This window comes from Chrysemys picta, chromosome 23 (genome assembly GCF_011386835.1).
Source record: "Chrysemys picta bellii isolate R12L10 chromosome 23, ASM1138683v2, whole genome shotgun sequence".
Lineage (NCBI taxonomy): Eukaryota > Metazoa > Chordata > Testudines > Emydidae > Chrysemys > Chrysemys picta.
Window position 1 is genome coordinate 14,559,723 of NC_088813.1, and position 14,993 is coordinate 14,574,715.

Consider the following 14,993-nt stretch of genomic DNA (forward strand, 5'->3'; position numbering starts at 1 on the left):
AGCGTGGCCAGACACAATGGTGTAGCTGGGGTTTAGCGTGCAGGATAAGCCAGGACTTGCCCGGGGATCCTGCCGGACGGCTGCAGCACTGCTGGAGTCCAGCTCCAGGCCCTGTTGGGAACGGGCCGGGGGAGTTTCGGGGCTGGGGCTGTGTCCGTATTATTTGCCCCCTGCTGCCCCCAGCCTGGAGGCCCTGGTACTGCAACTCTGCTGCGGCCCCATGCCTCGGAGAGGGCTTTTGTGTACACATTAGGGGGAAGGTCACGCTCCCTACCTGGGGTGGCTGGGGACCAGCGGGGGACGTGTGTGCTGGCTGCCTCCAGTCCGAGGAGCCGCCGGCGAGGCTGGGCATTGGGCTCCTGCTGCTCCTGCTTTTCCAGCCTTGCCACCCCCCTACCAGCTCTGCCAAGGCTCTGCAGCCCAGCCCTGCTGCACCACCCTGCTGGGCTAGCCCCGGGCCTGCGCAGGACACAGGACATGATGCATCTCACTGGCTAGTGCTGGCCGGTCATCGTTGCCCTGCAGGGCCAGCCGTGCTGCCTGCGGATTCCCCCGGGGGTCGTAGGCACTCAGGAACACAATGATCTCAGAGCAAGGGAATGAGGCTCCTTCCCAGCGGGGAGCCCGCGTGGCTGCTCTATGGATGGAAGTGGGAGGGCAACGGTGACACAGAAGCAGGGGGACAATCTAACTCCTACTGGGGTGAGAGCATCCGCTGGGGAGCTCCTGGCACGATGCCTCCCCCAGAGCTCTGTGCATGGCACGCTCAGACCCCAGAGCCGGGCACTTGGGATCTGGCCCTGGCGTCCTGCGGCACCGTGGGCCATCTCCGGCCCCGAGGGTTGTTGCTGGCGGCTGTCCAGGCCAGCTTGTGCCTTTATGGCCCCATGCTCTGTTCCAGGAAGGACCCCTCCTCTCACCGTGGGCCGGAAAGTTTAATGGCTGCACCTGGTGCCGAGTCAGCTGCGGCGGCTGGGTGCTTCCCCCGCAGGGGAGACTGCCCTGGGAGATGCAGGGAAAGGGCAGGGGGCTGTGTGGCTTAGTGGTCAAAGCCAGGAGACCCCAGGGGGCTGAGCCACACCTTCACTCTGTGGTCTTGAGCCACGGACCCATGAGGACTCCACCCCGTACCTGTAGTAGGAGCAGATTCCCCCCCCCCCCATCCCTGGGGCTGGCCCAGATGTGACTTTTCTTTTCCTGCAGGGATCCCCTGGCCTTAAAGGGGTGGAGGGTCCTCCCGGACCTCCGGGGATGAGCATCACTGGGCCACCAGTAAGTACTTTGTACCTGCCTCAGCGCTGGACCCCGTTAGCTCTGCGGCTTCAGCGATGTTACAGTCGCTTCCTGGGGGTGCCAGGACCTCGCCCTCCTCAGCGTGTTACCCGGAGCAATCGCCCCCTTGCGCACAGCCCTCCGCCTAGCCCCTGCTGCTGGGCTGCCAGCCAGCGAGCCTCAGGTGTCGTGGTGCCTGCGGACCACAGAGTCTGGCTGCTTGGGTGGAGGGTGGGAGAGGAAAGGGAGCAGCCCATCATAATCCTCTCCAGGCTCCTAGCTCAGTGCGGGGCTTAGATCCTCCCGCTGAACAGTGCTACCACCCGAGGCCTCTCGGTGCCGGGCGAGAAGACACCAGACCTGGCTGTAAGCATTAGAAAGGGGATCCACTCTCGGGGCTGCTGGACACAGACAGATGCCGTGGTTGTCCCCGGGTCTCCAGACCAACTGGCCCAGCCTGAGCTGGCTGGTGTCACGGCCCGGGGGCTCCCTAAGTCCTAGCCTGGATGGAAGAGTCACAGCCAGGGCGGCTACTGACCCTACAACAGAGCCCAGGTGCACGCAGTCCGTGCAGTGCCAGGACACAGGCAGGATCGATGCCACTCGTAGTCCTGCACCTGGTTATGGACCCTCAGTGCCTTGTATTAAGGAGCTTCCTTAACCAGAATGCATCTGCTAGTCAGAGCAGGGGCGGGGGAGGCAGGACTCCTGGGTTCTGTTCCCTGATCTGTCGGGCAATACTAGGAAGGTGGCCAAGTTGCTCCGTGCCTCGGTTTCCCCATCTGTAAAGCCGGGGTGATGCTTCGCCTGCCTCACATCTCTGCTGTTTTGCTCTCCCCCTAGGGCCGCGAAGGGCAGCGGGGAATGCCAGGGGTGCCTGGATCCAACGGGCTGACGGTACGTAAGATGCGGCCCTGCGTCTGCTGGAGGGTGTTCTCGAAACCATCAGGCTAGAATCGGGCTGCTCGATCCCTTGAGACCCCAGTGCAGCAGCAACAGCAGACTGTCTGTGCTCCCGCTCCCCCGCTGACAGGCCTCACCCCACGCGACCTTCCCTGGCGACGCTGCCACACGGCATCCCCCGGGCACCGGTGCTGTCGTGGCGCGACGGTGCCGCCTCGGAACGTCGGGCCTGGTGACGCCGCTAGAGCCGCCGGGCCAGCTCCTGGGCCGGCGCGAATGGGCCAGGCTCCGCTGGCCGTGCTGGAGAGGCGCCGATTCACGCTGGCCGAGGATCCGGCCCGTTGGGAAGGGCCGCGTCTTTGACAGTGTTTTGCGCTTTGATGCAGGCGGCCTCCATGTCGGGAGAGGCGGGGGCAAGCTCCTCCCCTCGCCCTGAGGGCTCCCTGTCTCTGATTCGACCCCGGTGACAGAGAAGTGGACGGATACCTTGTTAAACGAGGTAATGGCGTTAGCCCATTCTCTCTCCATGTCACCTCCATCACCTTGGTGTCCATCACCCTCACCCATCACGTCGCCCGCAGCCCACCGGGGCCTTATTTGCTGAAAGAGAAGGATTTTTTGATGGGGGGAGGGATGGGTCCATCCATGTGTTTCCCCACTGGACCAGCTTTCCTCCCCGGGAACTGGTGCTCTGGCAATCCTGCTCCGGCTACTGGCTCTGTGCCTCAGTTTCCCATCTCTGCAGAGGGGATAACAGGGCTGTTGTGAGGGTAAATATGGTAAAGATGGTGAGGCGCTCAGATGCTGTGCTTCGGGGGGCAGATAAGGACCTAAGCCATATAGAAAGAAGATTGGTCCGGAGAACCTCCCTTCAGCAACCCGCCCCCACCCTCCGGGGGAAGTGACAAAAGAGGGGTCCCCAGGAAAGCTCAACCCCCGCGCCAGGCATCTCTGGATTTCCCTGGGAACTGATCCAGCATGCCTTGGGGGCTGTGAAAGGGACACTGCCAATGTATTCTCGTTAGGCTCCCAAAATCTAGATTTAAGTAGAAGGGGAGAAAAATAACCTTTGGATATGAACAGAAATGTTCATTCATTTGGTGAAACCAGGTATTTTCCCTCTTGTTTTACCCCTCCTCCCCCGTGGGGCTGGAATCCCCCCCAGAGCAGAACCAGGAAGGGAAACTGACCAGGAGAAAGTGAGGCAGAATGCCCTATCTTTGCTGCTTGGGATTAGCCCATTGAGGGGGCAGGGGACACGGGTCTGGGAGGCAGGGGACCGGGGTTCTGTTCTCCACTTCTCCACGGGAACCTTTCCATTGATGTCCATGAGCTTCGGCTCAGGCCCAGGGTATGTGATCCTTGCCTCCCTGCCTATAGGACGGGGATGATACTAGTACGTTACTGTCCCTTGTAAAGCGGGTTGAGATACTTGGCTGGCAGGTGCCCTAGACAGGTTGAAGCCCAGAAGGAGACAAGCTGGAAGTAGCGATGAGGGGGTATGAGGGTTAGAGACTTTCCCTCTGAGTCCTCTCTGGCGTGGGTAGTAACAGAGGTGGAATTTTCCGGAGATGATTCCTGTCTTGGCTGTGATCCTTTCAGCTATTGAAGTCCAACAGCTGTTACGCTCATTCCCTCCAGCTGTCCGGGTTCTGCTCCGAGCCGGGGGAGCTATCCATTGGGAGTAATCTAGGAGATGAATGGAGCCCTTTCTCCGGCCCGCAAGCAGAGCTGGACTGGAACAAAGGCTATTCCCAGTTGTTAAAGAAACAACAAGGAGTCCGATGGCACCTTAAAGACTAACAGATTTATTTGGGCATAAGCTTTCATGGGTAAAACATCCACTTCAAATGTATTCCCAGTTGTTGGTTCCTTTGTCACTGGCTCATGCCCAGGGGCGGCTCTAGCTTTTTTGCCGCCCCAAGCACGGCAGGCAGGCTGCCTTCGGTGGCGTGCCTGCAGGAGGTCCCCGGTCCCGCGGCTTCGGCGTACCCGCCGCCGAATTGCCGCCAAATCCGCAGGACCAGTGGACCTCCCGCAGGCACGCCGCCGAAGGCAGCCTGCCTGCCGCCCTCGCAGGGACCGGCAGGGCGCCCCCCGGCGGTTTGCCGCCCCAGGCACGCGCTTGCTGCTCTGGTGCCTGGAGCCGCCACTGCTCATGCCACCTGTTCACGGCAGGTTAGTGCTGGTGTGTGAATGGTCGCCTAAGCCACATGGTATTGTTTCTGATTGGAGGACTGGAAGTTTTGGAACAGGAGACAGGCCAAAAGCAGATGCTTTTGTAAATTTGGGTACTTGTGCGAAGAGCAGGCGTTCCCCAGCTGCTCATACCAACACAGACTTGTTTGCACGACGGTTGGTGAACAGAGGATGTAGGGGCACGAGCATGGCAGAAGTGAAGAGCTGTTCCCAGGCTGAATGGGCGTATGCAGACCCTGCCCAGCACGTCTCCGGTTCTGGTTCCGGGACCCAGACAGAACCTGCGACACAATCTCTTGCTCTTGACCCATTTGACGTTGGCCTCTAACACGTTTCTCTCGGCTTCTTCCCTGCAGGGAGAAAAGGGGGCGCGGGGTGAGAAGGTGAGCTGGTTTCCTCTCCATCCCTGATTGCTGTCTGGGCCCCGTCACCTCCCTTGTGGCTGAGCCTGTGCCCACAGCCTGTGGCAGAGGCTGCAGCCGATTGGCACCCGCGTCCCCGCCTGCAGCGTCCACTCGCTGCTGGGCGCTTGGTCTTGCAGCTAAGCTATGGATGAGGGGTTCCTCCTGCCCCCGGCACTCTTCCCCTTGCTCTTCGGGGTAGGGATGTCCCCTCCCTGCCATGCCGACTATGCAGAGACCAAGCAGTAAGGTGTCACTGCGTGCCCACAGCCCAGTCCCTTGTGACTCAACCAGGGGGCTCCCAGCTCTGACCGCCCTGCCCCCACTGGCCCCCAGCCAGGGGGCTCCCAGCTCTGACCGCCCTGCCCCCTGCTGGCCCCCAGCCAGGGGGCTCCCAGCTCTGACCGCCCTGCCCCCCGCTGGCCTCCAGCCAGGGGGCTCTCAGCTCTGACCGCCCTGCCCCCCGCTGGCCCCCAGCCAGGGGGCTCTCAGCTCTGACCGCCCTGCCCCCCGCTGGCCCCCAGCCAGGGGGCTCCCAGTTCTGATTGTTCTTGTGTTTTCAGGGGGACCCCGGCGAATGCACCTGCCAGCCTGGCCCCCGCGTGGACCCCAACTACTCGGGGATGCCGGTAAGCCCTGAGTCTGCCTATTCCTGGCCTCCTTCTCCAGCTGGGTGATGGTCTAGGGCAGGCCACATGCCCCCACATCCTGCGCTGCCCTTCCCCGCCGCCCAGCTGCTTTCCTGCCTCGGTGGCTGGGCAGGTGGAGCTGTGACACCTGCGCCCTGGGCTCTGCTTCGCCTTCGCTAAACGCTCTCCCCTTCTCTTGGACTCGCAGGGAGCCCCAGGACTGTGGATCGGGACGTCCTGGCAGCCTCAGCCTGGCCCGCAGGTGTGTGCGCTTTCCTCTCTGTCCGCGCGGCAGCCTGGGTCCGCCTGCGCCCACTCCCAGCCACTCACCCCGCCCTGTCCTAATGGCCCCTCTCTCTGTTTGTTTTGGGATGTTGCAGGGTCCCCCAGGTGTCCCAGGACCGCCAGGCCCCCCAGGAGCTCCGGGGAGACAGGTGAGTGAGGGAGACGGGAGTGGGGTGGGCTCTCTATTGCAGGACACGGCTGGGAGCAAGTTGAGGCCCCGATCCTGCTCCCTTGGGGGCCGATGGTGAAGCTTGAGTTGCCTGCGGCGGGAGCAGGCCTGGCCGCGTGTGCGTGATCTCCAGGCACCCCCAGACTCTCGGGGAGCCCAGCTGCTCTGATCAGGGCATGAGCAGCCAGCAGGGCGTCCCGTAACCCTCCCGCCAGCCCCTTTGGGCTATTCCTAACCCCCTCGTCTCTCTCCGGGACCCCTGCCTTGGCGGGCGCCAGGGAACACTAACGGCCCCCTCCCCACACCGAGGCTTGTTAGCCAATCTGGCCGAGCGCTCTCCAGCTAGAGCTGCTCGCCGCGCCTTTACAGGACATTTCATTGTCAGTGATTAAAAGTAATGCCCGTGTGCGGGGCCGATGGCTGGCCTGCCCGGCTGAGCCAACCCAGAGAGGCCCAAGGTAACCTCCACCCAACTCAGAGGAGAGCTGAGTCCCTGTAACCATCTGGCGACTGGTATTTCGCAGCCTCCCAGCCTAAGGGAGACCTGGCCGTCTTCAGCGTTAGAGACGATTCCCTGTCCCTTGGACTGGCGCTGCGATCGACGAGGGATCCCCAGCCGTTCACGTAGCACCGTTGTCTTGCCTAAACGTCTGTGTCGGTGCTACCGGCATGAGTCCAGCTCAGGGAACAGCATTTTAGTGCAGTTCTGCGGCCTAGCCAGCAGGGGGGGGGAAGCACCAAACAATTCTGTAGGTCCCACCAAAAAAGAGTATTATTTCTTGCCCGTGAAATGGTACATTTAAAAACCGACCCCAGTGCCGCAGCTTTCAGTCCCTACTCAGGCACCAATCCCACTACAGTCAGTGAGGGTTTTGCCTCAGCGGGGCCCTGAGGCTTCAGTGATGGGCACTTTAGAACTGTCTGTAATAATAATAAAACCCTTTTGCCCCAGAATTGTTAGTTCCTGAAAAACTCCCCCCCTCCGCAGTGAGTCTAGAGCCCTGGGCGGGGACTTAGGAGACCTGGGTTCTATTCCCAGCCCTGCTGCTGGGCCACATCACTTTCTCTTTTCTGTGCCTCAGTTTCCCCATCGGTAAAAACAAGGTGAATGACACCACCCTTCCTTGGTAAAGCTCTTTGAGATCTACAAATGCAAAGAGCTGAGTGTTAGTGGTATCGGATCAGAGCACCTTTAAGGCAGAACCAAGTTTGGGCCCCAGAACCTTACAAGAGCAGCGCTAGGTGGAGGGGAAAGAAGAGAGAGAATGCGAGCGTGGGAGAAGGCAGCAGGGTGTCAGGAGAAGGCTGTGCAGAAGGATTTGAATATTCAAGCTCTCTCCTTGGCTTTAGGGCATCCCAGGACACAATGGTTTGCCAGGACTGCCTGGGCCAGCAGGAGATGTGGTAGGTATAGGAGCTGATGTGTCCGTGTCTCCGTCTGCCCCAGGTGTGTGCTTAGCGCTCTTCCGCCGGTAGCTCTTGCCGAGTTATTTCCCAAGCGCCTAAGTCCTCCCAGGCAAATCACATGTTAACGTACAGCCTGTTACCCATCATGCTTTTCACTGCTTTGGCGGTCGCCCTGAGCAAGATGAGCCTCCGGCGATAAGGACCGTTTTCCAGGGGGCTGCCCTCTCTTTCTGTGTGTGTCTTTGCAGGGGCCGCTCGCTGTCGTAGCCGAGAGGAACATCGAGGTGCTCAAGGTAAGCGCGCCAAGGAGCAGAGGCAGCTGTAGCCGCAGGGGCTAGGCAGCAGGTTACCCTCCTGTAGCATCTGGCGCTGGGCCCTGTCAGAGCCCGAGGGAGCCTGCTCTGATCCAGAGACTGCATCTGCTCAGTAGGAGGCTGTTGTAGTCACATGGGCTGGCCACTAGAGGGAGACACAATCCCATCTTCATAAGCTGCCTGGGGCGGGGCTGTTGTATCCCTCTGCCTGTGCAGCGCCTAGCAGCGTGGGGACCCGATCTCCGGCTGGGCCCTGTTGGCCCCATTGTGGTGCAAACAATGACAATGCACTGAGCCAGCGTGTCCCAGCTGGGCAGATCCCACCTCGTGTAATCCCTGCTCTCCCCCTCTCTCGCTAGAACATCTGCGGGGATTGTGCCCAGGTACAGACTGGCTCCCACACGCCCAGCGGAGTCAAAGGGGAGAAGGGCGAACAGGGCATGCCTGGTGCCCCCGGCATAGACAACTGCGCACGGGTGAGTACCCAACCATCACCTCCTGCGGCGGGTACTTGGCAATTAGCCACCGTCCGGGGGGACTCAAACCCAGGGGAAGCTCCACGCCCCCATGGCAGCGCTGTCCCGGAGTGCATTACACCCCCGAGCACTCTCACATCCACTGGCACAACGGCCCCACCCCGTGGACGCACAGCTCCGCACGCCCAGCGGCACGGCCCCACGCACACGTGTGCACACGCATCTCCTGTCCACAGCGGCACGTTGTTCTTAAGCTCCCCCTTGCACAGATAAACACCTGCCCAATGCAGGGACATGCCTAGGTGCATAGTCCCCACCTGCACCCAGTCCCCCCTCGCCTACGCCTGGCCTTGTGCAGCTCCTGGTTCATGCCCCTTGCACACCCCGTTCTCCCTGGTACTGCCCATTGTGCCACCAGTGCAACGTGGGCACGAAAGCCAAACGGTGCTCGCCGATGCCGACCCTTGGCTCGCTTGGCACTAGATCGCTGGGGGCACAAAGTCTCTGAAGGAATGGGAGTGTTGGGGGAGGGGGTTACCCTGCATGGTGGGAACTGGGTCTGTGCTGTATGGGCCCAATCCTCCACGGTTGGGCAGGGCCCCCCTTCTAGGTGATCAGAAGATGTCGATCCCTTTTCTCCATGCCTCCACCGGGGACACTGCCAGCCCCACAGTGCCGCTTCCCCAGGCAAGGCGGGAACGTGGAGCAAACCCCAGCAGGAATAAACTCTCTGCGTCTCTTCCTCTTTCAGTGCTTCGCTCAGTTCCCGAGAGCGGAGGAGCCCCGGGTGAGTAGAGCCCCGCGAACTCGGAGCTGCTCATGGGACAGGTGAGGGGGCCTGGGGAGGAGGCTCTGCTCTGCTCCCCGGTGACCCGAAAACCCTGCTGGATGACAGGGCGTTGGGACTGGCGGGGGCGCAGCATGGGGGACTCGCCTGCCCAGAGCACATGAAGGGCAGCCACGGTCCTCGGACAGCGGTTCCCCGAGCACGGCGGGGCTCCGGGGCAGTTTTACAGCCCACTGGGGCAGACAGGGTTTTCCAGGGGCCAACCTCCACTCGGCCAGGAACACGTTGGCTTGGTTCAGCTGGGTGGCTTGCTGAGTTTCATGGCCTGGGAAGGGGGGATTGATCAGATACGTCTCCTAAAATGGGTCTTGTCTTCCCGCCCAGGGTGACCAAGCGGAAAGCGACGGTGACTGTGTTGGAGGGCCTGGGCTGCCAGGGATGCCGGGCTTACCTGGAGAGAGGGGGGAACAGGTACGTCCAGCATTTGGGCCAGCTCCACCGGATGGCGGGTTTCCGACTCCCCGGCTTTGGCCCCCGGAGAGCTGCGGTTCATGGGTGACATTTCTAGCGATTGATTGAGATTTCCGTCCCCACGGCATGGCCCTGAGATATCCTCCCCCACCAGCATCACCGCATCCCCCCAGGGAGAGCCTGGGGCACAGGGCAAGTCTTGCAGCATGGCCTGAAAACCCCAGCCCACTGACCTCCAGGTCCCGGAGGTGCACTCTGCTGCTCTGAATCAGTGGGAACTGGCTCCGTTCAGTCTCCCTCTTTGCTCTGCTCTGTATTTCCCGTCTCGCGTGACGGCCGTTGCTGGGGTCTCCACCCGACGGGAATTGAACTGGGGAAGCTCCTGACCTACAAGCGTGAGCTGGCGGCTGTAGCAGACTCACAATCTCTGTGGCTCAGGCACAGAGGGGAGCTGTAATACACGCTCCTCACTGGGCTACGTCTTGACCTCACACACCCATTGCAATGGCCAGGCGTGATGCTCTGCTTTACGGCTCCTGTCTCAAGCATCTAACTCTGGGCCGGTCTCTTTGCAGGGCCCACCAGGGATGAGAGGATCTCCAGGGCCCCCTGGACCGACTGTAAGTAACCCTTGTAGAGAGCATACTCTGTAGACTTGGTTCTCCTGCTCTTTGTATGTAGGGCAGGGTGCTGCCCCTTCCTGGCCCCGTCCTGCTCTGTATGGGACAGCTGTGCGCTGAACAGGCTGTGAGCACTCTTCAGAGACGAGTTATCTGTCGCTCCCTCGGAGTTGCCATCGCCTGTGTTGGGGTGGTGAGCCCTGGGATGACAGATCGCTGTGCGATGGGGACTCACTACTGCTCTACGGTCCCTCTGAAAATCCCAGGCTGAAATCCTGACCCCACTGACTTTAGCAAGCCTGGATTTCCCCCCCCCCAGAGCCTGGGCTGGGAATGGCTGAGCCATGCGTTCTGCCAACCCAGCAGCGAATCCCAGGCCAGCCCTAAGGCCACGGTGAGGGGTGGCGGGGGGTAAGCGCTTCTGGACAGAGCTGCCTTCTCTAGATGGGGGCGAAGGTGTCATTGATGGTGAAGGATGGGTGAGTCTGCAGAGCTGTTCCGGAGACCAGAAGAGGAGAGATCCCGCTCGGAACAAGAGTCTGAAACAAGCCGGTGTCGGAAAACCCAGCCCCTTGGCTTCCCTGCCCCGTCTCCACCAGCCCCAGGCCCAACCCCGTCAGCCTCCTGAATGTGATTTCCAAGGTGTGATCTCACTGTTTCTTCCCTTAGGGCCCTCCAGGTTTTCCTGGAACGCCTGGCGCACCCGGATTGCCTGTAAGAATCCAGCACTGCACGTGCTCTGTGCGGTCCTTTGTCGCTGACGCTTGTTTGGCTTTGTCCCCCTCCATTCCTCTCCTCCGGGCTCTGCGCCTGATCACCCAGCCAGGCCCCATGCACACCGGTTCCCCGAGCTAGAGACTTCTCCAGGCCCCAGGAGGAAGAGCCTCACTCTGGTTAATCTCCTGCCCTGTCCCCTCTTTATCCCTCCTGTCTTCATCTCTCCTTTCCTTGCCACTCATCTCCCTCTCAGTGGTGATTCTCCTCCCATTTACATGGGAGTAAATCAGGAGTCACTCCGCTGAACTCAGTGGGGGCAGCTTTTCAGCCAGTGTAAATCTGGCCTTGTGACTAAAGCAACTGGCTTGGGACTTGGGAGCCCTGCGTTCATTTCCTGGCTCTGCCCCAGACCCCCTGGGTGACCTTGGAATCTCTCTGGGCCTCAGTTCCCCATCTGTAAAATGGACGTGATTCTTCCTTTCTCCTCCCCTTTGGCTGCTTCGATTGTGAGCTCCTTGGGGCTGGGACTGTCTCTTGCTGTGTGTCTGTGCAGCACCCGGCACAATGGGGCCTTTGATCTCTGCTGGGGCTTGGAGCTGCTTCTGCAATCCACATGAAAACCTGGTGTCACTCCAACGGAGCTGCTCTGACCCAGGGCCGGTGCGCGGCAAGCCAGGGTGTGAATGTGGCTGGCTGGAGCCTGCTGCCACACACTAGACGTTCTGGTCCAGGGCCCCATTGTGCTAAAATCAGACTCAGTCAAGAAAAAAAGTGAATCGATTCCACTTTTTTCCCCCTTTCTCTTCATTCTCTCTCTCGTCTCCTCTTCCTCCCGCCTCAGCGCCCAGCTGAGCGCGCAGGATCTCTCTCAGCAAAGCCCCAATCCACTCCCCAAACCCCTGCTGAGTCTCAGTTGCCAGGCCTGGGAGATGGCGCCTGGATTGTGGTTTTTCTCACAGGACTCATCCCCCCTCCCGTCATTCATGTCCTAATCTCATATCTGGCATCTTCCACTAATGTCACAGTAACCCCACGGTCTGTCTGTGTGATTGCTACGCAGTGTTCACGTCCTCACCAGTGTGTCCTATGAAACAGCATCACTTTCCACCACGTAGGCGCCATGTAACCGAAACTAACCCCCATCCTAGTCGCTCCTTGTTGCTATGCCGATCCCCGCCCAGGTTCACGTGGAAACTGTAGGGACCAGGGGCGGGGCCTCCTTAGCCCCTCCCACTCTGTAGCTTCACCTGTCAGTCATGCCTTGGAACACCCAGTGAGAACTCATGTGCGTTTCTCGTCTGTTTCCCGCGCGCTGGGGGTGGCGCGTCCTGTCCTGTGGGCACGCTTGTGTGCTTCACTTGGGGACGCGGCGGGAGGGGAAAGGCGACTGGGAGCCCTTGGGTGGGAACAAGGTCCCAGGGAGCGGGCAGCTGTAGCTTCTGCTCATGGGTTACAGGCAGCGATGAGCCATCTGTGGGGTAAGACTTTCCCTGCCCAGATTAGTGCCCCCTGCTAGCCCCATGTCCCCGCCTACTGAAGGGATCTGCAGCACCCGTCCATCATGGTCCAAAGAACCCGCTTCAGAAAGCAGGGCTGCCGAGGATCTGCCTTCCAACGCGTCGGCCAGTCGGCGCCGGCCTGTGCTGGGAGGTCATGTCTGGGAGGAGCGTTTGGAGTGAGGGGGCAGGGGGAGGGGGAGGTTCAGGAATCGCAGCATCCGAGACGGTTGCCTCTGTTCCTTTGGAGATGGGACAGGTAAGCCCCTGTCTCCCAGCCAGGGTGTGTCTACCCAGCCATGTGCGCGGACGTCCCTAGGGCCAGGTCCCCAGTTGCTGCAAATCGACAGGGTTCTACTGAAGGCGACGGAGCTGGGCTGATCCCCCCCCCAGCTGGGGATCCGACCCATTGAGCCCCCCGGGACGAGATGTCTGCTGAGGTGCAGGGCGGGGCTCATCTTCAACCCGGCTTTCTCTAGGCTCCTCCGGCCTTTGTGCCGTCAGACAAACGCAGGCGCGGCCCCTCGGCCTATGAAGTGCCGGAGCCAGCTAGCGGGGTGGCAGTATTCCCTGACTCCCTGGAGGAGGGGCCGGCTCTGGAAAAGCCAGCTCTGCGGCTATGTGGCAGGACAAGTTTTCACAGTGCCGATACCCCTTAGAGCCTCCAGTGGCAATGGAGGGAGTGTGAACTGAAGCGCCCGGCTCCGGGAGTGGGAGCTGTGTTTGTGTATGGCGCCATCCCACCGTCTTCGGCCCTGCCGTGCTGCGTGCAGCTGGTCGTGCCACTGGGGCTCAGGGTGGAAATGCCCCGGCAGAACCTCATGTTTTCTCTCCAAAGGGTCTCCAGGGCGAGCGCGGACCACCTGGGCTCACCGGCGCGAAAGGGGAACTGGTGAGTGATAGACCTGGCTGCAGACTCCCTGAGCGCCAGTGGGTTTTGCTGCCCCATGGGGGAGAGGGGCTAGCAGGATGCCGGTTTCCTGCTGGAGAAGCCCCGCGGTCACTGTATGAGGGGGAGACGACACCTCGGTTCAGAGGGGCTGCGACATGGACAGAGCTGGAAGCTGAGGTCCTGCAGCCGCAGGTTCTGGGCATACTGCTGCCAGGCTGACCAATGATCCCAGCTCTGCCCCAGAGGGACCTGCCTTGGCTGGCTGTCCCCAGCTTGGTGGCAGCAGGGGCCGGGCACATTTACTTGCCAGACCAACCCATTAGCGGGTGGTTTACATCCGTGCACCCCAGGCTGGCCCCGCAGAAAGAGGTGCGTAGCACGGGGTGCAGGAGCCCAGCAGCTGGGAGAAGCCATCAGCACAGGTGCTTAAACCTTGAGCCTGCCATGTCTGATCCCCAACGTTCTCTTCAGGGCCCTCCCGGTCAACCCGGATACCCTGGTGCAATGGGCCCCCCCGGGCTGCACGTGAGTACTGATGCATTTCGATGGAATATTTGGGACCTGGGGTTAAACACGGCGCGGGGGTTGGTACACAGAGTCCTCAGCCTGCCAGCACCTTGCCTTAAGGATACAGCAAAGGAGGAAGGCGAGTTACGTGTTCCCTTTAGCTGGAGCGAGTGTTTAGAAGAACCCCCCACTCCTGTCTCTCAGATAGCATCAGAGCTATGAACTCTGTTCTGGGGGGAAGAGAAGCTGGAGCACTTGGCCTTGCTGCTGCTATTAAAGCCGGAGCCCGTTTCCTAGACGACAAAACAGAACACACACACGAGGGGAGAGAGAAAAGCACCGATAGAAAATCCAGCTTACGGCGCCGGTGTTGACTCTCGCTTGCAACCTCCCTGCTGGAAATCACAGGCACGTGACACGGTCTATCAGCCACGCCGAGCCTGGCGAGCGTGTCCCAGCATCGGGCTGTCTAGGGCATTGCTTTGAGCTGCCTCTTCCTGGTTGCAGGCTTACAGCAGTGTTGCAAAATGTACAGTCTTGGCCAGCTCAGCCAGACACTGATTAGACAGAAGGCAAGAGGAGAGGGATAGGAAAGAGAAGGCGGGATTTAGGTTGGGAAGGCAAAGGACACCTGGGTGGTGGGGGACTTAGCACAGGGCTACGCTACAGAATGACTTCGGTCGCTCAGGGTGTGAATAATCCGAACCCCCGAGCAACATAGTTCTCCCGACCCGATCGCTGGTGCAGACAGAGCTATGTCGGTGGGAGGGCATCTCTCGTCAGCTGGGAGCATCTTCAGAAACACTGCATTGGCACAACTTTGCTGATGCAAGTTTCCACTGTAGATAAGCCCAAAGTCTCACACCCCCGGCTGGGTCTCTCTCAGCCCAGTCTGGTCAGGACATCTCTCAGGATTGGAGTGAAAAAAGTCCAGGGTTCCAGGAGAGGGTTGGGGGGGGGGGGGCAGCTGTGATGGTAATGCTTGCTCCCAGATCCAATTTTTCTTCCCAAAGTCTCTCTTTAAGGACCCAGGAGAGGGGGCTGGACTAGCCTGTCCCCTTGTTATTTTGTCCAGCAGTTAGACCTCACTTTTGACACCAATTATAGTCCATTGATTTCCGGCCCCACGCTCGTCTTGTTTACCAGGCATGATTCTAACACAGCCCTTGAGTTCTCTTTGTTCGGACCAGTTCAGTCTGTCTCGCTGTTGCACCTTTTTCCTATCAGCATTTGTTGTTATCGGGGATTGTGACATTTGATGCACTTTCACTGGCTTCCTCCAGCTGAGCTCACCAACAGGGTAAATTCATAGGCCCAACGATCCCAACAGTGCTGAGAGCGGGGGGGCCTGGGCGGTACATGCTGCTGGGAGTGGAGACCCCTGGCGGAGTGGTGAGACAGCCGAGCGGGGCCTGCCAGGACAAGCCGGGCTGCCGTGTTGGGAAGGA

The 14,993-nt window shown here is 60.4% G+C and overlaps 1 protein-coding gene across 9 annotated transcripts in view; it reads left to right on the forward strand.

Moving 5' to 3' along the window:
• The window catches only part of COL16A1 (collagen type XVI alpha 1 chain), a 163,753-nt gene that overhangs the window by 133,225 nt on the left and 15,535 nt on the right, over nucleotides 1-14,993 (forward strand). For 2 of the 9 annotated variants that reach the window (XM_065577009.1, XM_024104257.3), the window contains exons 38-52: nucleotides 1,204-1,272; nucleotides 2,116-2,169; nucleotides 4,731-4,757; nucleotides 5,339-5,404; nucleotides 5,613-5,666; nucleotides 5,785-5,838; nucleotides 7,209-7,262; nucleotides 7,514-7,558; nucleotides 7,939-8,055; nucleotides 8,807-8,842; nucleotides 9,227-9,313; nucleotides 9,889-9,933; nucleotides 10,603-10,647; nucleotides 12,985-13,038; nucleotides 13,510-13,563. In XM_065577009.1, coding sequence (XP_065433081.1) covers nucleotides 1,204-1,272; nucleotides 2,116-2,169; nucleotides 4,731-4,757; nucleotides 5,339-5,404; nucleotides 5,613-5,666; nucleotides 5,785-5,838; nucleotides 7,209-7,262; nucleotides 7,514-7,558; nucleotides 7,939-8,055; nucleotides 8,807-8,842; nucleotides 9,227-9,313; nucleotides 9,889-9,933; nucleotides 10,603-10,647; nucleotides 12,985-13,038; nucleotides 13,510-13,563 — 861 coding nt within the window. The remainder of the gene's footprint in view (nucleotides 1-1,203; nucleotides 1,273-2,115; nucleotides 2,170-4,730; nucleotides 4,758-5,338; nucleotides 5,405-5,612; nucleotides 5,667-5,784; nucleotides 5,839-7,208; nucleotides 7,263-7,513; nucleotides 7,559-7,938; nucleotides 8,056-8,806; nucleotides 8,843-9,226; nucleotides 9,314-9,888; nucleotides 9,934-10,602; nucleotides 10,648-12,984; nucleotides 13,039-13,509; nucleotides 13,564-14,993) is intronic. The other 7 variants (XM_065577015.1, XM_065577017.1, XM_065577010.1 and 4 more) reach the window with 6 other exon arrangements.